Source organism: Struthio camelus, chromosome 4 (genome assembly GCF_040807025.1).
Source record: "Struthio camelus isolate bStrCam1 chromosome 4, bStrCam1.hap1, whole genome shotgun sequence".
Classification (NCBI taxonomy): Eukaryota; Metazoa; Chordata; class Aves; order Struthioniformes; family Struthionidae; genus Struthio; species Struthio camelus.
The window spans coordinates 6,295,467-6,321,068 of NC_090945.1; the positions used below are offsets into that span (position 1 = coordinate 6,295,467).

A 25,602-nucleotide genomic window follows, 5' to 3' on the forward strand; every position below is an offset into this window, starting at 1 on the left:
CTAACTGCCCCCTTGCTTCTAGTACCGCCGATTTGGTAAGTGACAGGTCGGCAGCCACCACCATCGCTTGTTTGTGAACTTTGACTATAGCACAGAATCACAGAAAAAAAAAAAATCAGGCTGGAGGGGACCTCTAGAGGACATCTACTGCAACCTCAGGCACACAGTGGGGCTCACCCTCTCCCAGCCTTCTCCTCTCCAAACCGAGGAGCCCTAGCCTCTTTGGTCTCACCTGGCTCACCAGCTGCTGCTCCGTCCCGTTTATCCTTACAGTGCCCCTTTTCTAACTCCACTATGTCCTTCTGGAGACATGATGGCCAGAGCTGCAAGCAGGACTCAAGGCGTGAGCACAGCAAGACTCAGAGCTGCAAAATAAACGCGGTTCATGTAAGTGGTGGCATTTTGTCTCTTACTTGCCCTTTCTCTCTCTCTAGATATATCTATATGTATGTATGTATGTCTATATATTATATATAGCTTTGAGAAACTTAACTATTTGGAGTTCAGAAGTCAACCAAAGGGCACCTGCACTACTGGTTAGTCACTGCGCTCTGAACCCCTCCAGCTGGTGGAAAACAGCCTCTTCGGTACAGCACGGTCCATGGCAAGGGTGGAAGAAATGTCCTGAGCATAGAGACCTTTCAGCCCCTCGGGAAGCCCCGGGCCAATCCGACAGGCTATCGGTTATTCCTTCAGCATTGCCAACCTGCAACCTCTGTTGTGTCTTCCTACCTTTCCACACGAGGTTTCGGAGAGCCACGGGGCACGGCTATGTGGATAAGACGGCTGGGTGAGTATCCCTTCCTTTTTGGTATGGGATAAAGAACCAAAACCAATATGTTTTTGTATCCTCTGCTCACTTGCAGTAAATGATGCCCAGCTGCTACGTCAGAGCCCACGTCCTAAGCCGCTGTCACCACACAGGGTGGGGTGACCTGGCGCTGGGAGAGCCCAGCACAACGGCCGTTTTCCCATGCAGGGGCATGAGCTACATAATAAAAAGCGACTGCATTCAAGAGAGGCTGTAGCACAGCGATGGTATTTAACAGGTAAGACTCCTACCACCGGAGGAACCTTTACTGCGAATCTAAAATCAAAGAAAGGCCAGGGAGCAGGTAAGGAGGGGAACCTGCCCACAAAGCAGTGACAGCAGAGGTGCTGGGGAGGGTCTCACCATGCAGGACACCGCAAGAGCCGTCCAGCAAGCGACCGGCAGGGTATTTTGGCAAGTCAGACACTACCACGGAGGGGCTGCGAAGACGAGCCACAGCCGGGTCCCTGGCCCGAGGCGGCGGTCCCTGACGCTGCGGACCGGCTCGGGCGCCAATGCTGAAAGAAAGAGACACAGCGCTCATAAACCAGGCATTTTAATGGGCGGCGGCCCTCTCAGAGTAAAAAGGCTTCACTCGTGTTAAGTAGCGAGCCTGTTCTCAGCGAAAGCATCCACAGGTTTCTGCAGGGTAAGTGAAGGGCCGGATCCAGCAATGCCTTCAAGGCCTCAGTCCATGAGGCATTAGCTGCTCGTTTTCCTCCTCTGCAGGCTGAACTGGAGAAGTTTTCTAGAGCGGGATGTCTCGTGCTAAGCCCCGTCTAGCTGCAGAGCAGAAGGTGAGCAGAGGTCGCCGGAGCCCATTCGAGCCAGGAGAGCGAGGCACGCGCAACTTGGGTAGTGACGCAAATTCTGTCCCCGGCTACGTTTGTGCAAATATCCCTGTCCCGGCAGTCGAGGCGACAGCCGGCGATTCCGTCTGTGCACCAGGTAAGTCTTCAGAGCACAGATCTAACAATATTTCGGACTGCATCTATAAATCCACCTGGTTGGTTGGAAATGTTTCCAGAATAAACCGTTTTGGTTTTGTTTTGGGTTTTTTTTTTTGGGGGGGGGGGAGGGGAAAATAGCCACCTGTGTGGATGGAGCCTCAGGTCATCTAACACCCTCATTGCGGAACAGGGCTGAAAAACATTGTCCTTTTGCAAAAAAGCACGTGATTTCAGCCCAGACTCCCTGGGCAGCTTGCACTTCATGCAGCCCAGACTGGAGAGGGAAAACCTAGATTATTTAACAGTACCCTTTTCATGGCAAATTAAATTTCCTTGATTAAGATTTGCAGATAAGGAGGAAAAAAAATCCCCACCACTATTTGGTTAAAAAAAAAAAAAGTGCACTGCCCCACCGGAAAAACATCCACAGGGGATCTGGCTGCCCCTTCCATCCACCCTGACCCAGCTAGAAGTCACTACATACCAAGTTTACAAGCTTCCTTTTTACCTTTAAACAACAGTTTGGTACTTTTCAAACCTCTTGGCTGAATTCGCTTCCAAAGTAAACTAGCTAGAAAACTAAGCAAGCGGCCCCGCAATTCAGTACTTAGGAAAAAATAAATAAAAAAATCACTAATTGGTCTTCATCAGAATGAAAAGAAGCCCTCGATCGAAACACAAATTGGTGCAGCTCAGTCGTTCAAGACACGACACCTACTTTGCTTGTACAGAGGTCGATGAGCTGGGAAAAAATAAAGCCCAGCTCCGGCCAGAACAAATTCCATCAACGCAACAGTGGGCGACAGCTGCCATCTCTGCTTCATGCAACTTCGTGCTAAAAAGAAGTCGTCGTCCAGGTCTACGGACCCATTTTCATTGCATGTTGCCCAGGACATACTTGTGCTGAAGTTGCGGCGTCCAAAGCAGAGTCGGAAACGAAGTCCTCTGGTTACGTGCGCTCGCCCAGATCCACAGTCCATCAGGCTCTTTGTCATCAGCAACACGTGCACGTTAGGGCAAAAAAGGAGAGAAAAACGGGAGGGGGGAGGAGGAAGAAAACAAAGCAAAAAAATCCCAGTGCAATATCTTGGGTTACGTGCAATATCTTGGATTACGGCCGCACTCTCTCCGCCAGCCATCGCCTCCGTCATTTTTGGTAGCCGCGACGGTGCGGCCAGAGCCCTCACCGAGACACACAGCACAGCGCACCCGCAGACCCACAGGTGGGAAACAGAAAGGGGAGGAGAGAAAGGCGGACGTGATGGAGGAATGAGATGGCTCTTCTCCCCGCGGGCGGCTGCACGCGGCCGCCGGCTCTTCTAGCGCGCTACGGTCCATTAGGAGAGAGGGTGTGGGGGCTTTGGCAAGATGACGGTTACATAAAGAAGAAGCTACAGAAAAGAGAGAGAGAGAAAAAAAAAAAGAGGTTCAGAATTGAAATTAAAAAAAAATGGGAGGGGACTGAGAAAGAGAGAAAGAAAGGAAGAACAACATTTTGAAGGAAATAAGCCGTGAAGGAAAGAGCGCAGCAGGGAGGTTTAACGCAAGCCAACTGCACCGGGGCAACAGAGAAGCAAACGTTCACGACGGCAACGAAGGGCATCCGACAAACGCCAGCACAGGTCTGCGGAGACGGCCGGAAGGCCAGCAGCAACCCGTCGGGAACCTCTTCCCCTCCCGTCACACCCTACCAGGGCAGCAACAGCAACGCAAAGTCACAAAAGGCCACTCAAAGACCAGAGCGTTTGGGTAAAAATATATTTCCTCTCCTCGCTTCAAGTGTTGCCACTATTTGTATACGTAACCTAAAGCATATACAAGAAATAACTGAGCTTATGCTATAAGGTTATTATTCCATTTGTAATTCAAAAAAAAAAAAAAAGGAAATACTTCAACATCAAGTAAAGTGACAATATCTAACAGAGGCGTACATGTAATTTTGCATTAACACTGAATGTAGGTTACACAATTATTGAGTTACAAACATGGGTTATTTTCAAATAGCACGGTAATAAAGTTCTACATCTAGAGTTTAAGGCAATCAGGATATTAAAAATGTATACAAATACAATATTTCTACCGCTGTTCACAGCTTTATTTCCCGTTAATTAAAAAAACAAAACAAAAAAAACCAAAAAACCCTTCATACTCGTAGAGTCCCCTGCTGATACACGCTGACCAGAGTCACAGATATCATATACTGCAAATGCAACCAGGGTCCTTGGAGGAGAGACGGGAATAAGCACTTCTAACACCTCAGAAGGGCGAGCGAGGATCGGCTGCGAACGGACAGCTCGGATACGATCCCCCACAAAGAGACACTTCCACTTTTCCCTTGAACTTTTTTTTTTTTTTTTGTTTCGGAGAAGCAAAGACGGGAACTACCCGGGGAGCCGCCGAGCAACAGCACGCTTAAGCGGAGACTCGGCCACGAACCCTCTCGACGGCATCGACGCCGCCGAGGGCCGGCGCGCTCGCTCGCCCCTGCGCAGGGCCGCGAGACCCGTCCCCGAAACGTCCCGCCGTCCCCGAAACGCACGCTGCCTCGGGCTCTCCTGCTCGTCTGCGGCATCCTAAGCTGTGAAACGCAGCTCATCGGGGCCATGCGGCACTATGGGCTAGTTATCGCGGCTGTCTAACGCGCGTTCAAGTTGGCGCCCCTCTGGTTTCTTTCCAAAATTGCAGCAAGACCCGATTACGGCAGAGAGCTTTAAGATAGCTGCAAGAACGCCACTTGCAAGTAAGTGGACTTAAAGGAAGAAAACCCCACGAAAACACAGCTGGTTTATTCGTATCAGTAGCGAGCAGGAAGCGGGGGGCTCCTACTACTGTACTCACATGCAAAGGTGAGAGCGCATCCAGCTAGATTTGAGCGTATCATTTATCCCATGCAGAACCAGGGACTACTGTGAAAAAAGGGCATAAAGAAGTGCAACAGGAACAAGCTAAACATGGCCCAAGGGGTTAAGGAAAAAAAGGGGGGTCATTAACATCTCCTTTGGCCAAAAACCCCCCAAAGAATACCTTTCACTTTGGCAAGTTACCGCTTTATTCCTAGTTCCTCCAAAACAGCTTGCTTTTTGCTGGAGGGCAAAACCCAACCAAAAACACATTAATGTGTTTGGCTACAGTTTTCTGTCAAAACCAAAAATAGCTAGATTCAGCCGATTTCCCCTGCCAAACGCCCCTCGCAAGGCCTGTTAAATGAAGCAGGACGAATAAATGTTAAAATTAAGTTTTCTACTTGGCACAAAACGCTGGTAATTGAGAAGAGGACAGGCACAGAGACAGCTGAAGCAAAGCTTACTGCCACAAGCCTCCAGCTTGAGACGTGCGCGTACGATGGGACTGCCCAAAAGCCACGTCAGAAAACTCGTTTCCTCCCCAATAACTCAAGATTTGAGGGCTGGGTTTGCCGGAAACCCCAAGAACCGTGGTTTGGTTTGGTTTTTCTAAGCAGCTCTCCCCCCTCGAAAAAACCTATTTAACCTGACGATCATACATCATGGTTGATAGGACCAGGAGATGCACTTCAAAAGGAAAAGAAAAAAAGGGGGTGGGGGAGAGGGGAGGAGAAAGCCTCAACTGTTTTATTTCCAGCTTCTCTATCTCTGGCCAAATTTTGCCATCTGTTCAAGGTAGCATATTTAGACATCCTTTTCCCAAAAGCCATGTTTAGGCAGTGAGTGTTAAAAAAAGAGTCCCCAAACACCTTTCCCAACCCAACACTTGGGGAAAAAAAGGTGATAATTCTGCCTTTATTAACATTCAGAGGCAAGAAACTGCATCCCAGAAACAAGCAAAGAATTGGAGCGCGTGAGACTTGGGTGAAGAGGGTTATTTTTAGGAGTGCTTTAGAGAGGGAAACAGGAGGCTACCTAGCTAGGAGCAGTGGAAGCGCTGGCAGTACATCAGCAGAAGAGAAAGAAATCCAGAAGTCATAGGGTAAACACAGCTCGCCACTTCCCGGGAAGGAAGAGAAAGACTCTGTCCGAAAAAGCAATGGCATAGAAAAATGCCAATTAAACGAGCTGATCGATGTTTCTACTGCGCTGGCCACAGAGCGAGGCTGGGCTTACGCTAGATTGTGTTTGCAATCCCGGAGGGGCACCGTCAGCCCCGGGGCCGGAGGGGAGCCCGCGTCCGGCGCTGTCTCTGCCTCCTCGGCTGCTCCGTCCGGTCCCCGGGAGGAGCTCAAGTCGCTCTCAGGTGGTAACGAACCTCCTGCTGGTAACGAACGGCTGCTCCTTAACGCAAACTAGCATCTGGAAGAGCGCTCATCTCAAACTTTCCCCTGCCGTGCAAAGCTAGCCCGGGGGTTGAACTGTTACCTTTCCGATGCACCGTGGCGGCCCTCGTAGGCAAGCAGGACTTAGCGAGCACGTTTGCTGCCCTGGAAATGAGTTGCAACTCCAGGGACGGGGCCCTAAATCACCTGTTTTATCTGCCAAATGGTGGTTACCACGAACGGGGACTCCCCCGCCACGATCTGGATCCTGCGACTAAGCAAGGCTGTACGTAAGTGCACGCAGGAACGCCCCTGCCAGCGGTAAGAGGCCGTTGAAGTATGCCGTCGTCCCCCTTGCCCCGGGTGTTTGGCTTCCTACAAGGCCGCTAGGATCATACGCGTTTGAAACCCAGTACCATTTTAAGCCCGGTTTCAAAGCTTACGGTCAGGGGAGTAAGGCGGGGAAAGCGCTAACGAGAAGCTGTCCCTCCTCTAGGCACCACTGCAGCATTCAGCAAGCAGCGACTACGCTCAACTGGAAGGGTGACTGCAAGAATATGCCAGCACATGACACAAACCCAGGCCAACTAGTATTATCCAGTCAGACAACAAAAACGGTAACTTTAAAAAAAACAAACCAAAAAAAAAAAAAAACCACACACGACAAAAAATCATGCAAATGTAATGGCATGCAAAGTCAGTTAAATTTTTGTTATCTATACACACGTATTTCCCCCCCTCCCTCCCTCCCCGTACAACAGCGGGACTCGCATTGCTCTAACATGTTAGCTATTGGAGGAATACGGGCCGGACTGAAACGCCGGGGTCCGGCAGCACTCAGCGCCGTGCGCGGGGCTGTAACCCCCCCGGCAGAGCAGACGGTAGCTCCCTGAGGCTGGTTTCTGCGGGCACGGGGCGCTGCTCAGCACAGGGAACCGCAGCTGGCCCTTTGGGTAGGCAGGACAGTGTCAGCAACGTTTACGACCTGATGCAGTCACCGACGCTCGCTGACGTCCAGGCCTTAGCTCCCAATTCAAATCCAGGGCCAGAACGATTTACTGCTGCTGGTTTTGACCGGAAAAAAAATGCATGGTATCGTTACCTTCCCAGTCCACTCATCCCTGAATTTCCAGTTGCAAGTAGTCCTGTACCCAACCCTTTTTCCTTCTTGTTCCCACTATGTTATTAGATGAGTTAATAGTTATTTGTGTTAAAAAATATATATATATGAAAAAAAAAAACAACAACAGATGGCAGAGACACATTACTGCAAAAGCAGGTGAATGCAGGAACATCCTTGGCTTGACAGGCTTTATGTGAAGCTTGCACTGCAAGTTAAAAAAAAAGAACAAAAAAACAAAAAAAAAGTTAGCAATAATAGAACCCTAAGTGAGAAAAAGTAAATCAAGGAAAGCTGGGAGAGCCATCACCAGCAACCCGCTCTGGGGGGTGAGCATGCAGATGGATTATGGAATTAAAAAGAAATTAAACCTTAAGAGCTGGGTCAAGTCTAACCTACACGACAAGCAAAAGCAAAAAGAAAAACTGAGGGGGAAGAACTGAACAACCGAGCACTTAAGTTAGTCAAGGTTACAGGGTTTACTTGACTGGTGACTTCAAGCTGTGGGGTTTTTTCATAAAGAGTATGTGGGGTGCACGATCGCGGGTGTCCAAGCTGAATTACTTTAACACGGGCGCTCTCGCAGAAGGCTGGCGCGTAGCCCTTCCTGAAACGTAGCTATCTCAAAGCTTGGCACCGAGAGGTCCCCCAGCACCTCAGCAAACATGGATTTTCAGGCCCAACTCAGATCCTTCAGATATTAACAAAAACCTCTTTTTACAGGGTGTTGGGCCAAGCCCTGAAATATGTTTGCTGCATGCTGTAGCTCAGGGATTTGCTTTGGGACTAAACATGGCCCCAGACAGCCAGATAGCCCCATCGGACGGGAAATTACTTGTATTGAAAGGAAGCTGGAAAAAAGCTTTTCATCTGGTTTTCAGAAGTAGCTTGAAAGGAACAGAAACGGAGCCCAAACACATGGTCCCGGCTCCTGGACGCGTTTAGGACGAGCGAGTAACGCGAAGGCACGTGGTGAGGCATGCACGTGGTGATCTACCAAACAACAGGCAAGCACCAAAACGCTATTTTTGCTGCTCCTATTTTAAAACGGATGGTAGAAGTTTGAAGCACAGTCCCATCCAAAAATTATGGCAGGGGCTTGATAACTGGGTCAACCTCAGATTCAGCAAAGTACTTGAATGACAATGTTACAGACACAAGCACAAATACATGCTGTCCCAAAACCAGCACGCTTCTCTGACGCCAGGCCAGAGCTGCAACAGTCTCAGACAAAAAAAGCACAAGCTACAGGAATCTGCTGTCAGGGAAATGGAGTAGAAAAAAAGAAAGGCAGGGAAAAAAAACCAACTCCTTGTTCCCGTGAGGACAGTCTGCAAATCAAGAGGGCCAAGCTGTCCCTCATGGAGTTAAGCCAGCAGCAAATTGGCCCTGGGCCTTCCCTCCAGCTTGCACAACACCGAGGAAAGTCTCCGTTGTCCAAGTGAGAGAAATCAGATCCCACCTTCGGAAAGGAGCATTCCCACGAGTTATGTTCTGGGGAGGCTACGAGGATCACGCTCACAGCGCGGCAAAGAGTTCCTCCAGCAACTGCGTGAGCACCGCCACAGTCCGTGTCACCACAGAGCAAGCTTGAGAGCCTTACCTATACCATCTGCAGTTTTTTGTTAGAGTGCAAGGAGAAACGTAAAGCCTTCAGAAAAACCAAGGTGTGCTACAATGCAGAAGCATCAGCATGTCCCTTCAAAGCCTCCGTTAGTAATTCAGACGCTAGAGAACGATTTAAGCAGGTACGACACCTGGTGTGGAGCGACACTGAAAGGACACACTACTTAAAACACGTGCACGTTCCTCAAGCCTGGATTTCTGTGAATGCATCGGCAAAGCAGAAACTGCGTTGTATGGGATGGCCACAAGAAACATCGGTGCATTATACCCACAATGCTGTGCACGTGCCAGCCAACTTCACAGAAGCAACCAGCAGCTAACACCCACTACCAACAGTTACAAAACTCCCCAGCTCATTAAGTACTGCTCTGGTCTCACATCTAAGAGGTGAAGCGATCTGTTGCAGAGCTCTCATAAACATTAAACGAGCAACTCTGTTTAAGAGATAAGAAAAAGGGATCTTCGAAAGTGTCTGTTACTTTTAGGAAAAGGGCCACCAGGTCTGGATTCTCACATGAGAGAAGACCCGTGTTTCAGCCTATCCTATTGCAGGCATCGTCAGGGATCGGTATTTCAGCACGCTCGGACGCTACCTGCCGGACACTTACCGGTTCTGCCGTTAGGCATGACACTGTGATCAGCGTCCGTAACGTCTTTAACCAAGCAGAGCATGCAGCGTACAAGCTCTCTACGTATTTCAATGGGTGCCGAAGGCCAGGTTCTCAGTTAGCATAAAGCAGCACGGCTCCATAGGAGCTACAACAATTTACATCAGCTGAGGAACTAGCCCTCGGCCCTCCCCTCCTTCCTCCGGGGACCCAGGGTCAGAACAGCAATGAATGACGGGCACCGATCCAGCAGTAGAAACAGGGGATGTGCAGCGAGCGTCAGAGTAACGTCCCAAAGTATAAAAATATACCAGCATATATGCAATACAATAAAGCCTCCTAGGCTCACGCTAGAGGCAGCTCAGATCTGGCTGAAGTTCACAGGTAAGCAGGAGGGACAAGAGTATCTACGCCACATCCCTACTAGCATTTCGGTTCTTTCAACAGCGATGGCTTAGCGTTAATTATGAAGGATACTCTGCCCGAGTTGACTAAGAAATACGCTATTTCACTATCACCTAATACAAGAAGTGTGGAACTGTCCTTTCTGTGTGTGGATAAAAAAAAAGAAGTGTTTTCTGATGAGACTTAACTGAATTTCCCTCTTTACAACTTTCTTGATTGCAGTTATAGATTGGCTCTGTTATCACAGATGACCCAGAAAGGACTTGCAAGAGTATCCCCCAAGAGTATGGAAAAAGTGGATGGAAATTACGATAGGCGGCCTCGAAGCGGCCTTTGTTATAGTAAACTGTCATGCTGTGCTATGCAGACAAGCCATGCACAGTCTGCTTCGCCTGCGCAGGGTTTGTCGGACTTCACTGTACATACCACGTCCAAACGGACGTTGCGTCCTGGCTTTGAGCACAGTGAAATAGCCAGTATAACGTAGAAAAATATGAGCCTCTTACACTAATAGCAAGCTAAACATAGCCATCTCCGAGTATCGGCTGCAAGGAGGAGGTTACGTTAATAAGAATTAATTGGGAGCTTTAGGGCAAGGCTTCCAGCTGAGCTCTCCAGGGACTTAACTCTGAGCCCAAATCAATGGCAATGTTCCTCCAGTTTTGGGGGCAGCAGAGTTAGGTGCAAACCGAGCGCATCTGAAAATCCCACCGCTAATGCTGACCACAGGACAGACTCTGTCCACAGATACACCGGGTTCCTACTGAAGTTGCTGGATCTCAAGAGTATTGGAGGGCGCAGTATTATACTCCTAGCATACGAAAATAAAAGAGTAGAAAACAATGCTGTTATCTCTACTAAAAAGGTATGGGTTTCTTAGCTTATTTCGTCAACTTGATAAAGCCACAAATGACATTTACCTGTAATTATGGTACCATAGTTTTTGTTGTTTTCTCTTTTAAAAATAAAAACAAAATCAAAGCTTTTTTCTTTAAAGCAAGCCTCTGAGTATTCACTTTTGGCACTAGGATTCTCCATGTAAAAACAACATGGCGTTTTTGGTTTCTCATCTACTTCTACTTACAACCATAACCTTAAAGAACAGGAACAGGGGACTACCCTCGGGTGAAAGGAAGGATGAGTACAGCCCCCTTTTTAATTTTGGCTCAGGCAGATAAATTTGAGTCCAGAACATCCCAGAGCCTGTTCCAGAAGCTGCTGGGCACGTCATAGGTCAAACCTCCACCATCTGGATTGCTCTCCCATACCAGTTAGACTTTGACATAAAGTTTTAAGGTGTTCTTCTAAAGACAAATTAAGATCTTGTCCCTGACCCACCCTTTAGAAAAAAAATATTTTATTTGATCAGGCTGGTAAAAGCCCAGTTTCCAGTCTGGTAATGGGGAAAAGCAAATACAGACATGCAGCGAGATAGAGAAAGAACAACCCCCCAAACTGTAATAGATCCTACAAAGGGTGTGGGTGACAGCCGCTTACTTTTTCTTGTCCTTGTCTTTCTTGGTTTGTTGAGAACCTGCCTGCTGAGCCTGAGACTGTAATAGCTGAGCTGCTGCCTTCTTCTTTTGAAAGTTGTTCAGCTCTTCCTCAAGCTCCTTCTTTTTGTCTTCTACTTTTTTCTTCTCTTCTTGGTGAGTCCTCTTTAGATGGTCAAACTTTTCATGGAGCTGTCAGGACAAAGGCAACAAGAATTGGAGGGGAAGAGAAGAACATTTTACTCCGATTACTGGTAACAATGCCTGGAGAGATCTCACTACATAACAAGCCAGTTTGCCTGTCATGAGCGTGTCTAATCTTGTGAGAATAGCCCTGCAGTAGTGCATATAGACAGAGGGGAATTAACCTATAGGAACATCACAGGTCTCTGGGCAGTTACAAACCTCACGTCCCATCCTGCGTTGCTTTGTACCTAGTAGACTCACTCTTGCCTGTGCAAAGCAAGACAACATGGCTGCATGCACTAAGGAAATCATGTTTGGGCAGCACTCACTGATAGTTCTGTTATACCCCTCTATGACTGCGCTGAGTGGGACCTGCTGCCCTCCAGGGAGCCCAAGGAAACCTCATCTACTTACTCAAAGTCTCTAGGCAGGAGAGCCTGCAAGAAGGGCAGTGCTGGCTGTAGCATAGCCAGAGATCCACTGCAAACCAACATTACTCTGAACAACACACACTTTCTCTCCTTTGGGTGGGAAGGGAAAGGTGAGGGAGCAGAGAGGACTCCCACGGCGCAGAAAGGCTGGCGTTTCCACGGAGCTAGGAAGCTGCAGCAGCCATTACTGTCACGCCGCAGCGCCTTCCGCTCCAAGTGGCTGCCCAAGGCCAGGGAATACTCCTGCCCCACTTTAGAGGCAGAGAATCGGGGCAGAAGACTTATGCAATGGGGTCGTGTCACAAGTTTGTGGCAGAGCTAGGAAATAAGTCCACATCTGCTCCCCGCAACCACTTATGCCAGGCAAGCCCCTTTCCAGGCTCAACGTTGGAACGCAAGTACCACCTTCTCGGGGCTCTCCTGGAGAAACCCCAGTCCACACTCTCACACACGATCCTCTGAGTTACAACATACTCACATCTTTCTCCGCTTCTTTCAACTCTGCTTCCTTTTCCTTCACTCTCATGACAAACATCTGTCTCATTTCATCCTCCTTCTTCTGGAGTTCACCCAGGAATTCATTCCTCTTCGCTTCATAAGTCTCTTGGAGACTGTTAAAAATACACAGAGAAGAAATCAAACAGTCGGAGCTGTGTTTTGTGCATGGCCAAGAGGTTCCAGCGTTTGGCAATCTTAGTGCATTCTCCTGTCACAAAACGTGACCAGGAGTCCTCGACTGCAACAGAGGTGTGAGCATCTCCACCAAAACAAGTCCTAGCTTGCTAGATGGCAGCAGCGTGGAGACAAACCGGTGAGTAAAAATGAGCACACTGTTAAGAATGCTGGAAATCACTTAGCAGGCAGGATGACTGACCTCCAAAATAAACAGTCACTGTGTAAGCGTCTATGGCAATCCCCAATGTTAACACGGCTTGCTGATCTGTTCGATTCCCACCTTCTTGCCTCACCCACTGCGTATCCTGAAACTCTTCATCTCAAGTGCAAGACGTGCAGAGCAGAGACCGGCATATCAGAGCACGAAATCTGGCTTTATGTAGGTTCATTAAGCACAACACTGTCACAGAGCAAAACTAATTTTCACAACTCACTGCTAATGGAGTCAGATCAGGAGCTTTATTTAGACAAAGCCACCTTGGGAGAGACGTCTTTCTCCTTTAGCTGTCAATGGAGGCTAAGCCTTTGTGAACGTGCAGCAGCGTTCCTCCTCTGAATAACCACATTACTAGATTCTTTCATTCCTTTATTCCCCTTCTACTTCTTGGCATTGCTTTATTTCCCCAGCACTGAGATACCGCAGCAAAGATTTGAGACACAAAACATGTTGTCCACGCACCTCTGAGATTTTCAGAGCCTCTAAGGAAGCCTGGACGCCAAATTCCTTTTCATTTGATTCCTTAAATGGATTTGGATGTTTCAGCCATAATGATAGTGTGGGAATGATAACTATTTCCCCATGGTGCTTTTCTGAAACTGCATTTTTTAAATGGAAACTCCACTGATACAGGAGAGATGTGCTGCTCCATCTACCTGGTGCACTCCCCCTCCCGCAAGGGGTACATTAAACACTGGGCTAGTGAAACATCTTGAACTCATTAAAAGCAAGGTTTTGCCTTCTCTTCCACAGGGACACTCCTTCGAGCGGAGGAATAAAACCCAACAGGTAAGTCCAAGACTGGAGCCTAACACCCCAAACTGATGGGCACTCCAGTTCCCCCCTCAAATACTCTAAGGACAGGCTGCCCCAGAGCTGGCACAGCACTGGCCAACCTGGGGAAATCACACAATTCCAGCTGACCAGACACTGAACCAAAAAACGCTCATAATGTTGTAAACACAGAAAAATCTTTTCATGTGGCAACAGGGCAAGGGGCTTCTCTAGATACTGAGCTAGATCAAGAACCGGATTGGTTGCAGCAAATACAGGCTTAAACCAGAGCCTCCTTAAAATTCAGTCTTGGATTTAATCCTCTGACTTTGGACGCTAACGCTTAAATTTACAAACCCTTCTGAAGTGTCTGGCTAGGGCTTAGGAAAACTCCGATGCAGATCGGTCTTCGCTGCTCAATGAGCAAAAACTGAAATCCGCAAGCAGTGACATGCTATACTAGGGAGCAGCAGAGCCTTACGGACCGAAAGGGAAAGCTGTGCACGCTGCTAATCATATCCTGTATTGCAAAACAGCTTCTCACAAAGCTCATTTCCAAAACCACAATGCAGAGCGATGGGCAAGCAGGAAAAGGCTGGCAGGAGCTGGTGCTTAAGAAGAGCCCTTAAACTGACCCAAGCTCAATGCAAATCTCAGCTTCAAGCTTAAAACCTAAACTAAACTAAAGCCAGAAAGCCAAATTCTCTACTGAAGTGACTCCGACTTACAGAGGAGACAAGTTAGCAGAGAAACTGGCCCAGCAACTCCAACCTGCATATGGAAAAACACTCACAAGCCTAAAGGAGTGACAGTCAAAAACCAACTGGGATCCTTATGGCTTCTCACAAAAACAGCAAGGGAATTTGCTTTTTAATTAAATAAACATATGAACCTGGATTAGATGAGTAACTTGATTCCCCAAAACACGCTCCACACTGAAGGATGCACTTTCAAATAATTTCTAGTTCAAAAAAAAGTATTATGACAAAATTAACCAGGGCAGCTGAGAAACCAGTCCACACCGGACACGTGACAGCAAAGGTCTCCGTGCAGAGGAGGACCTCTCACTCCCAAAGCGTACACCTATGGCCCTGCTCGCTTGGCATCACCAGAGCCCGCACAAGTGGTGGCGTGCGCTCTGCCAGCGAGCTGGGTCTCGCACCACTGCTAACCCACCTGTTTGGGCGCCGCCTCACGCAACCGCCTACATAGCGCCAGTGTTTGGCTGGGGGTCTTTCATCCAGCTTGCTCTGAGATTTAGGAAAGGCTTCCTGCTCCTGGTAGAAGTGATGTAAACTGGCTGAGGAGCGGTGGTCCCTGTGGGTCCCAAAGCCCAGAGCCGGGGGAAGTCTCGTTTTTGATCACTGGGGGAACAACGGAAGGAACCGAACCTACCGTTTCCCACGTTTCAGATGTGCATCAGCCTCAGCAAACCAGCTTGGGTTCATGGGTTTAGCTTGTTTATTGGAGGGAGAGAAGGAGGGAGGAAGCACCCAGCGTGAACCGCTCTGAACTAGCACGTACCAGATGGAGAAAATCTGTACGTTTTCATTTCCTTTCTACTTATAGTTTGGTCAAAAGAGGCCTCGTGTACAGGAAGTAATGGAAATTCCTCAGATTCCTGGACGGGAAGGGCTGAGCCTATCTTAAGCCACTGCTCTCTAGAAAGGAAATCCAATAAAGCCTCACACTTTGGCTTAGTAACAGAGCTGGGCCTGACTTATTTCACTGGAGTTTCTCCACTGCAAAAGCAGCGCAGCTGCATGCTCTCAGCAAGCCACAAATCAAACCCTGGACTGAAGAAAACGCCATGTTGCGGCGCAGGCCGAGCTCTGCTCTCCGTGGGGTGCCGTTTTCCAGACGCAAGGGAGCCAGAAACAGGCACATAAGGCCCCCCGCTCTGCCTCAGGCTCTGGAGTCCACCTGGGCATCCACTGCTGAGGGCCAGAGACAAATTGTGTTCGGGGCGATCCGCGCTGGCCGGCCGCACGTTTGCCGTCTCAGTGATTGGTACGCTAATTCCCGACACGCACGTGTGTCGGGGGTAAATGCGCACCGACACAAGGATGCGCACGTAATTCTGACTCTCCCTCAGGGCAGCAAGGAGCGTGGGATGCTGCTAGGGCAGCGGGTGTCTTTACTGTAGGGAGGAACGGGAAAGAGGAAATGAAGGGAGAAAACAAACACCCCCTCCCAAATTCCCACACAGCTGCCGTCGCCGGCTAATGACTTGGGCTTCAGACCAATAAAGCTGTCGGAGATGGCACAAACTATTTAGCAGTAAACTAAACCTCATGCATCAGACCAGCTCTTGGAGAGTCAGCAAGAATATTTCTCCAGGATCACCCTTTTGCTAAGCAGTTATACCTCAATGCACGAGTCACCTTCGTCTTAGCACGGACACAGCTGCACTAGCGGCACTTTTAAAACCCAGCTGTTGTATCTGGCCCTGACTTTCGGCAGGGCAAGCTGGCTGCAAAACACAATTGAGCCTGTGGTAGCGAAAAGGCGGCACTAGCACATCTCCCAAGTATCTCGAAACCAGCTCTCCTCCGGGGCCAAACAAGCGTCAGGAGGAATTTCTGAAGTGACTGACAGACCCTCCAAAACCGTCACCACGAAGCCCACGATACGGCCAAGGGCAGAACCATTAGGAGGATGAGTGTTAGTTCCCTGTCAGGCTGGATAGGTCGTAGGTTTTAGGAAAGCAGGTGCAAGGGTGAAGGAAAAAAAGAAAAATAAATCAACTTCCCAACTCCAAAATAGCCTCTCCCAGCTTAAAAAAAGTCATCCAGAACAGCACTGGTCTTAACTGTTCCCAGTCAGACATACCTATGAGCCCTAACTGCAGACCACAGCCAACCTTCCTTTGGTGCCTTACAAAAGGAAGGTCCCTGCCACTCTGCTGAGGATACAGAAAGAAGCCAGGAGAAAGCAACGATCCTCATAGCAGGCTTTGTTAGGTAAAGCAACGGACAGCCTCAAATGCTGACAGCAAAATCAGTTTGCATGGACTGACGAGGAACTGCTCTATAGAGGGAACGACAGGAGGAGCGTCTGGAAATCAATCTTTTGGACGCTCTGCAGTACTGGCTGACAGGTAACAGGTTGAAGACAGACTGAAAGGCCTTACAAGTGAGGGCTAGCAACTTATATTTGATATGGTAGAGCAAGAGCAGCTCAGGGAAGGGTGTAAAGACAACTGACATAACTTCAGCAACAGGCTGCAGAAAGATCTGTAGAGACCTGCTTCCTCCACCTAAACTTTCCAGGTCGATCTGAAATGGGTCATGTTCAGCTCTCAAAACACATCCCATTCAAGCACCCCCGGTGATGTTTTATAGGCATTAGAAAGAATGCATGCCCTTCTGCAGGACTGCACACATTTTTAAAATATTAAGGCAAGAATAAGCTTTCTCAACCACTCAAGCTTTTCCTGTGCACAAATCCTAGGCCCTGAGGGCGGCTCCGCATTGCACAAGGTTTTTTCTCTCCAACAGCACTTTAGATCTAAGCTCCTCTAAGTGGACTACTACCTCCTCCGTTCTTCCAAACCCCAACAACCCCAGCTCTCTGATTGTACAAGGCCCGAGTTATGCTTTCCTACCTGAACGGTTTGCTGTCTGGATCTGTGTCCTTGAATCCCATCTCTTCTAGTTTGCAGCGCCTGTACAGCTCATAGTGTCGGGTGTGTGTCTGCTCCCTCAAGTCTTCCATGTTCACTCGGATCAGCATCTCCCGCAGCTTCACAAAGTCACAGTGATTTTCATTTTCAACTGCAAAAAAAGCAGACCATTCGTGGAGACAACGGTGAAGCCAGGAGCCAGTGGATTTCTCCCTTTTCCTTTTCTGAACCCAGACCCCAATTTAGCAAGCCTGAATGTCCTTCAAGCAGACAAGCAGAACTCAAAAGTCAGCCTGTAACAACTCGCCTTGCTAAACTGGGGGGTGAATGCCAAACACGTGCATCAGAGCAAAACCTTTCACCGGTTTTGTATGATCCCTGTGTTCCCATCCACCACGAAGGTCCTTGCTGTCTGTGCATTCCTGCATCAGTGAGAGAGGTACTGATCTGTCTGCACACGACGTTTCACTTCACACTCAAATCCACTCTAAATGCAAATCACTGAAGGGAGCCCAGGCAGGCAGCAGAGTCTGTTTGCAACGGTAGTGAAAGAAAAGGCCACGAGAGGACCCCGCCAGAGATGCTGTACTCTTCTCCCACGCCTGCTTACCTCTCAAAGGAGCTTTAAATCCCTGCTCCTGGCACTGAAAGGGAGGCAGCAGGCAGGCAGGGTATACCATGGCCTCTCGTAACCATTTCTACTCAGAATGGGATTAGGAGTGCCACGGTCCAGCCCTGGGGAGAGCGAGCTGTGTAGCCCGAGAGGTGACTGGGGCCAGAGGGCTGCACGCATCACTGCGGCAAGCAGCTTGGGTGTGTTGAAAAATTGGGGCTGCAAGTTCTTCTTTTAGGATGTAACAGTGAGCAGCAGGTGTCCAAGCTGCTAACAGACCACTCTGCGGCATGCCCCTAGGGGACCCAGCAAAGCACTCCAGCTGCTCCCCTTTGGGCCAGAGCAGCTGTTTCAGAGGAAAGGGGCAATTCAGGGCCAGATCTTCAAAATTTCTCTGGTAACCAACTAAATTGCTGAACGATCCGGTCTTAAGTGGGAAAGAGCAAGAACCCAGCAGGATACGTGTCAAATATGAGACTTCCCAAACCAACTTCTTTCCTAACCGAGTCGTGCCCACTATTGCCCTCCAGCTCACGCAGCTAGAGATAGTAAGTCTCAAGTTACTTCAGGGTCAGACTGTGTTACTGAGAAAAGCTAGGCGAGTTGTGCAGAATTGTCCTGTAGATGCTCCCCTGTAGCTTGCTAGGTTGTTCTCCAGTCAGATACGTGGCTGAAGCCACAAGTGGACCACCTCTGGGAGCGGCGGTGAAGATAGGGACAGTAATGGTCTCCCCCTTTATTTCCCAGTGTTGGCTGGAAAAGCAAAGACGGGCCCTATCTTTGGCAGTATTGGTACAATCTGGGTTGCAAAGGCAGCACAAGCCAAACTCTGCTCTTCATTAGAAGAAAAAAGAGCTTTCGGCGACCTCAGCAAGGATCGTACACTCAAGCTGCATGTCCACGTTTCCTTAGGGTACAAGGACAAGATAAACAAAGTAGTCAGTGTTAAATTAGTTCTGCTCCCATTTCAAGTTGAACGGGCAGAGACCTGCTGACTACTCCCCCAGCACAGAGACTGGCTTCCTGGAAAATCCTCCAGCTACGCGTTTGCATTCAGGCTCATGTGCAAGGCCCAAACTGAACCATTTAGCTACCCAAGCCTTCCCCTCATTGCTCAGACTTTGCTTGCTGGCAGAAAAGCATCAGGAATAGAGAAGGATGATTTAAGTTTTCATTTTTCAACTTAGTTACTTAACATCTTTTAGTGATCCTACCCCGTTCCTTCACAAAGCAAACAGCTGGCTTGCAAAACCTCTTCTTCGATGTCTGTATCTAGGTTGCAAAGCTCTGTTTTTGAGGAGAGGCCTTACAGCAGAGACCTTGCTATGGCACATCCAAAGATCAACGTGCCTTTCATGAGAAAGGGACAGAACTACAAGGACTTATTTGTGCCTTTGGTAACATACCCTGCACAACACCCCATGGGTACTGCCTGGCTTTTGCCATCTTGTTGCCAATCTTCACTTCTTCAGTGCTGCCAACTACGGCAAACGGAAGGTGGACCTACAAAAGGAAAGGGAAAATGAGGTTAGGGATTTCCTTTGTTGCGTTGCCAGCAATTGTTTATGAAGAAAGCTCTTTACTGTGGCAGCTGTGCTGGATTTAAGTTGCTTAAACTCCCTTTGCTATCCAACTGGTGTTTCAGAAAGAGCAATAGAGCAGCCTGGATTAGAAGCCTGCTCAGATCTGAAGTCCAAAATTCTAAAGTCCTAAATAAACAAAAGCAAGCAATGCACATATTTCACATGTAATTACAATGCATGACTATCTTAAGCGCAGGAAGAGTCTTAGAAAATTGAAATGAATTTGAGCATTGAGAAAAAATACCCGTCAAGTAGTAAAAAAAAAGAAAAATTGCATCCTCTCAAGCAAGGTAGGCTAAAAATTCAGGGGATTTCTGCTGCTAGAAATAACAGCTAATGTTTCCTCTTAAAAAGGGCAAACGTTATGAGCAAGGGGAAGAGCCAAGCCGACCCAGCCCAGAGCTGACACGTCTGAGTCATCGGAGCTCTGCTGCGTCCCAGGCACTCCGTGGGTGTGGTGGGGACAATTTGGCAACGCGGGATCTAGTCCCAGAAGCACAGCCACTGCCAAGAGGGAGCTTGCCTTGCCCGCCAGCCACCCCCCTCAGCGCTCTGCCTGCCTTCATGGCATCTGCAAGGGCTGGGTGCAAGCCTGGGGGCACCTTGGCGGCCACGCCGTGGTCACGGGCTGGGCCGGAGGAGAAGGAGCCAGACAGCAGAGCGGAGGCGATTAACTGGCAAATGAGCTTCCCATCAGCCATGCTCCCGCAAGCTGATGTGGCAGCAGCTGTGCAAGCAGCTCCAGAGGGAGAAGACAATGCACATGCTGTGTGAGATGCTCCGGCAGAAGCGTGTCCCTTCTCTGGGCCACCTTCTTCCCCAGCGAGAACGAACAGGATCTTGGAGAGGGTCTGATATCCAGCCTGCTCCGGGAAGAGCTACCTCCTCCCCATCCCACCTCCTCTCTGCCTTTGGTTGCACAATTGTCCACCTATAAGCAATTGCATGGGGACGAGCCTTCAAACTGCAGGCAAGAAAACGACCCTGCAAGCACTGCTGCGATGCCAGAAACCCCGAGTGCAGGTTCTTCCCCTCGTGCTGCACGTCAGGCCCATGGGAAGCCATCCATGTTTCTCCATGGAAACCTTGTTACAAGCTCATTCTACCCCAGCTGTGTTTGCCCACGATTTCTACCACTGCAGTCGCCGGAGGAAGGGGAAGGTGGCGAGAGCCAGAGTCCCCACCACAGACAGCCCCTGGCTCTGCTGAGAGCTGGAATATCGTCGACTGCGCCCCTGCTCGCACCGGAAACTGAAACAAAGGCAACTGTGAATCACCCCCCCGCCCCCAACCAAGCAACCAGTGGTCATTTGGGACAGGAAACCCAAACCCCAGCCCTCTGCCCTGATCGCTCCAGAGCCCTGCCCCCCATCCTCTTCCTTTCCTGAAATGGGAATACTGCAATGGGGGAAGGATATGAAGAAATGCTCAGATAAGGATCCTTTGTCAGATAACAAGGTATAACCAGCCAGGCAGCCCACATCTTGCAGGTATCTGAGCTGCAAAAAGCCTTCTGGCCAGCATGATTGCTGTGCTTAGACCAGAGTTTGAAAGCCAAAAGCAACACGGCACTACGTGCCCTGTCTTTGGGAATGGGCCTGAGGGAACCAAGGAAAACAAACCCCAAAAGCAAACATACGCTCATCGTGGCGTTTATCTCGGCCACTGTCTCTTCGTCCGTCGGAAACTGGTAGATCTGGACACCGTTGCTGACCAGCTCACTCATGATTTTACTCTTGAACTTGTGCAACTCGTTTTTTGCAATGGTGTCAGCCTTGGCAATGATGGGGATGATGTTCACCTGCAAGACAGCGACAGCACCCTCATGTAGAGGACTGCACAGATTGCGTCACCAGCAGAGGTCCTGCAGCGATAGCCCCAGAAGCACGCCACCAGCCATCCACCCACCCAGCAAAAGACCTTCCTTGTGGCTGAGGCTGACAGCACCCCTGCCTGAGACAGGATTTTCAGGCAGCAGAGATGATGGCCTTAAAAAGAAGTCAAATGCAATTTGGCAACATGCTATTTCCTGTGCTGTCATAGTCCACTCCTTGTCTGAATTAGCTGGACAGGAAATGCTGTCATGGGCTATTACAAGCTGTTCCAAAAAAAAGGAAATTACCATCTAGGTACTTCTCCTCCGAGCTGCAGCAGCCTGGATGACTGCAGGCAACACACTCGGACAATAGCCTCCCGCAGGGGTTTGCCTGGACGTTGCTATTGGGGACACCCGGGCAGGCAGCGGGGCAGCTGTTACACTGCTGGAGGTGGAAGCGGATGGTCCAGACCCAACTGAGCGACATGCACTGTGGGGGCTGGAAGTAACAGGAGGAGGAAGCAGGCCTCTGTATGCCTTTGCATGCTCCCGTGCTCTGCTGTACTACAGGACTAGGGTTTGATTTATCCCTGTGCAGCTCTAAGACTATCACTAAAGGAAACAGCACGATGGGGTTAACACAGATACAAAGAGTAAATTACTGCCCCTCTTCCCTAGACAGGCTGTTTGTTATATTGGCAGAGGGACGGCAAATGACAGCACCTAAGAGCCAAGGAGAGCTAGCACGGCACCTTCGGTAGAGCCGAGCGGATCTAGGCACAGCGAGCACCATGCGGACACCTGCTTCGCTGGGAGAGAGCGAGAACGCGTTAGGAGGACACTCTGCTTTCTCTTCCCTCCCATCCCGCCAGATGGCCGATTTCTGCCTTTGATCTCGCAGGACTTGCTTTTCCCTCGCTTTCCCTTAAAACAGCAGACAACACTGCTGGTGAGGAAGATGTTAATACGAATATGAAGAGATTTTAACTACCTGACTTGAAAATCCTTTTATACCACATCACTTAATTTTGTTCAGAGGATGCCCCACAGTTATTAATCCACCTTTGCCGAAAGAATGAAGATGAATGCCAATTAGCCCATTTGGGGTCAACCTCTAAAACCCTATTTTAACTTGCAGAGGACAGGGATCGTTCCCCACCGCCGCATAAAGCCCAATCAATAGGCCATTCTAGGAAATAAAGAACCATTGTCATCATTTATCTTCTGCAGCATCAGGATCCAAGGAGCCAAAAGCACAAGAGGGACTGATTTAAATTGCTTAATCATGATGTAAGAGAGGCACAGAGAAACCTCAGCTTAAATTCTGTTTTACATTTGTACTTTAGTTATTTTCCCTAAAAAAAAAAAAAAAAAAAAAAGAGAGATCACGTCTTCTCGTGAGGATCTAATAAGACAGCATGCTTTATACCAGGTTTTGTTCCTCTCTCTGCTCATCAGAAGGGTAACTGAGAAAATGCAGAGTAACACATTTGTTCAGATGCTTACTGTTTATCAGATCTACACAGTTAGAACAACACTGCATTTGCCACAGAAGTTCAAATCACTGTTTGTGTCTAGCTGGATGCAGTCTGAGCAGACACACACAGCATTTTGATTTGTTTTTCATTGATTAGTAAGATGACCTTAAGTGTTCTGGAGGTACTTCTCCCCATCATACACACATATCAAACCAGGTTTTGCACTGAAACCTAACTAATTTATTGAGCAAAGTAAAACAGAGAAGAGACTCATGCCTTTTTGAGGGCAAGAACTAGCAGAGCTCAACTTTAATCTCTCATTCTTACTTATGGATCAAAACAGGAAAACACTTTTCTGTTTTTTTTAAACAGCCAACTGATCTTTCAGTTCTGTCACTGAACTTGGCTGAGTTAACCCACAGCAAAGCAGTAAGAACCAGGATCTGCTATAGCACCTTAGCAGCGACAGTGTTTTCCGCTCTCAGATTGCCAACTGTACAGGACGGCTGTGGAGCAAAGCAGCCAAGCTTTCGAACCACAGGAGAGCGGACTGGAAAAAGATGAGAGCCCAAACTCTTATCAAATCTTTGCAGAGTGCAAATCAGAATGACCCATCCTACCAACTAGCCCAAGGCATTAAGGTTTTCACACCACACCTCTGCAATTACCCTCTACTAAAAACAGACAGTGGTTTTTTGTGCAAATTCGGCTACACTCACGGCAAAGTCATGAAAGCCCTAGCTGGGTCATAACACGGGCAGCAAGTACCTTACTGTCGAGCTTCTTCATGGTGACCAAGTCTAGGGATTTCAGTGAGTGTCCGGTTGGTGCAATGAAATACAGGCAGGCATGAATCCTGGTGTCGTGGTAATTGAACAGGGATCGTTTGATCTTCAGCTCTTCTTGCAAGTAGGCTTCAAACTGCGCATCGATATATTCTACTATGGGCTTGTAGCTGAGGAGACAGAAAACACAGCGCTGAGCAAGCACCAGGGCATTCGTTGTTGGGCCCACACTCAGAAAGCCTCATGGCTGCGCTGCGCGTTATGGGGACAATGCTGGCCTTGGGACCTTCCCTCCCCAACCTGCAGTCCCTTCTTATCAAGCATGCATTTCCACTGAGCGCCCAGGGGGAAGTTACAGACAAGGTTAGCTAAAGAAAGTGGCAGAGACCCTGGGGTTACGTGCAAGTCAGACCACACACGGCTGACACTCTGGAGAAGGTATTTCTGGACAAACTTGAGTGACTGCAAAACGTGCCTGTGATCTTAAAAGAGGAAAGGAAAATTCACACGGGTATAAAAAGAACTTCTCGGGAATTAAGCCTGTGAGCAAAGCTTAGCAGACACTGCACTGTTTGAGGGCGTACTCTGGGGGAACAGTTTTGCTGGGGACAAAAATGCTGAAGCAGTGTAATATGCCCTGATCTGACTAATCAGTTGTGCTTCTGGAAGGGAAACTTTTGCAGTTCACAAAACTCTACCATCCACGGCAGGCCCCCTGCAGGGGGTCCCCAAGGTCCCTAGCCCAAGGAAGCCCTCGAAGGAGGGCACCGAGTCCAAGGCACCAAGACAGTATTACCACTGCCCTGAGTGTTAGATTCACGGCTGCCTCTATGACCTCCTTAAAAAGCAGCTGTGAAGAGGAAGTAGGAGTTCAAGAGTTTCCAGATCCTCCTTAAACGACTTTCCACCAGGCAACCAGCAAAACTTTGGACCGATCTCTCTGCTTCAGCTGCCAGGGAAGCTGTTTGAGTAGTTGCTCAAAAGCTGGGTGAAGCAGCTCAGACTCTTCAGTGATTTACCGAGCGAGAGGTGCAGCCCAAGGCAGCTGGTGCTGCAGGACAGCCCCCTGCACGGGGCAGGATGCCAGAGACCCACGAGAGACCACCTAACACCGTTAGTCAGCAGACACAGAGGGTACTAAAGAAATCTCGCTAGGCGAACTTGCAACACTGCTGGTCCCTTTGTCTTTGCAAACTCCGTCTCTGGCCAGGAGACCCCAAAAACCTCAGATAAGAGGCAAGTGGCAAGAAAAGCAGTAAAGATCTACTCAGGGGAGGTCACGTTAGAGAAAGCCCTGTAAAAAGTGGACAGAAAAAGGACTGGGAGGATGAGCTGGGTGCAAAAAGCAACTCCCCCATTGCAGTGACAGGTGAGAAGTCTCCAGCTGTGCCGGGTCAGAACAGGACAAAAGCCATCCCTAAACCTTACCACCCCATGACCACCCCTCTCCAACTGCAGGAGAGGGAAGTTGGAGGGGCTTCGCTACCGATGCTGCCAGCTCTTGCTGCCTGCTGAATGAAGCAAACGCAAAGTGATGTGGCAGTAAGGAGCCCCAGAGCGTCCCCTCTCTGAGCACCTGCTCCTCTTCTGAGTGACTTTTGTTCTTGCTGGAGAGCATATGGCAGCGCCTGACACCCCGAGCTTCCTTCAGCCAACACGTGCCTCTCTCCAGGTCTGCTCCGTGGCAAGGAACGGGGCATTAGGAACAGAGCAGGATCAACAGATGCATTTAGTATTTTGGTGTGAGCACAGGAAACAGGAAAGCATTCCAGAAATAAAATAATTTTAAATAACGGTAACTTAAAAAACAAAGAAACGTTCATTGTGGAACAGGAAGTGGTACCTGCTCAATCGCCATGCTAACATGGATTTTGGTATAAAATTTGCTTTCAAGCTTGCATTTCTAAAAAGCTTAGGTGAGCGTCTGTCTGTCCACCTACCCGCCAGCCCTAGCGCCCTAATAGCTTTTGCCCAGTGCACACACTGCTGGCCAGCATGCCCTCCCTTGGCCAGGCGTGGGGAAGGGGGTCACAGACAACCCTATGAGGGAAGCTAGGATTACTGCAACAAGGGAACATATGACTCTGAGCTGTAGGAAATGTGTTAATTAGCTTATTAGTTGCGATCACAGAATAACTGGTTTTAACACAAGAACAAAAGCCCATATGGACAGACAGA

At 48.9% G+C, this 25,602-nt stretch overlaps 1 protein-coding gene across 5 annotated transcripts in view; it reads right to left on the minus strand.

The window, feature by feature from the left end:
* Positions 1–1,239: 1,239 nt before the first annotated feature.
* SEPTIN11 (septin 11) overlaps positions 1,240–25,602 on the minus strand; it is a 58,164-nt gene continuing 33,801 nt past the window's right edge. For 4 of the 5 annotated variants that reach the window (XM_068941201.1, XM_068941198.1, XM_068941196.1 and 1 more), the window contains exons 4-10: positions 23,408–23,594; positions 20,985–21,146; positions 19,169–19,265; positions 17,132–17,300; positions 12,337–12,469; positions 11,246–11,433; positions 3,506–7,317 (exon numbers count right to left, since the gene is read on the minus strand). In XM_068941201.1, the coding sequence (XP_068797302.1) occupies positions 7,302–7,317; positions 11,246–11,433; positions 12,337–12,469; positions 17,132–17,300; positions 19,169–19,265; positions 20,985–21,146; positions 23,408–23,594 (952 nt within the window). In that variant the 3' untranslated portion in view covers positions 3,506–7,301. Of the gene's footprint in view, positions 3,153–3,505; positions 7,318–11,245; positions 11,434–12,336; positions 12,470–17,131; positions 17,301–19,168; positions 19,266–20,984; positions 21,147–23,407; positions 23,595–25,602 lie in introns of those variants that run through there. The other variant, XM_068941197.1, reaches the window with a different exon arrangement.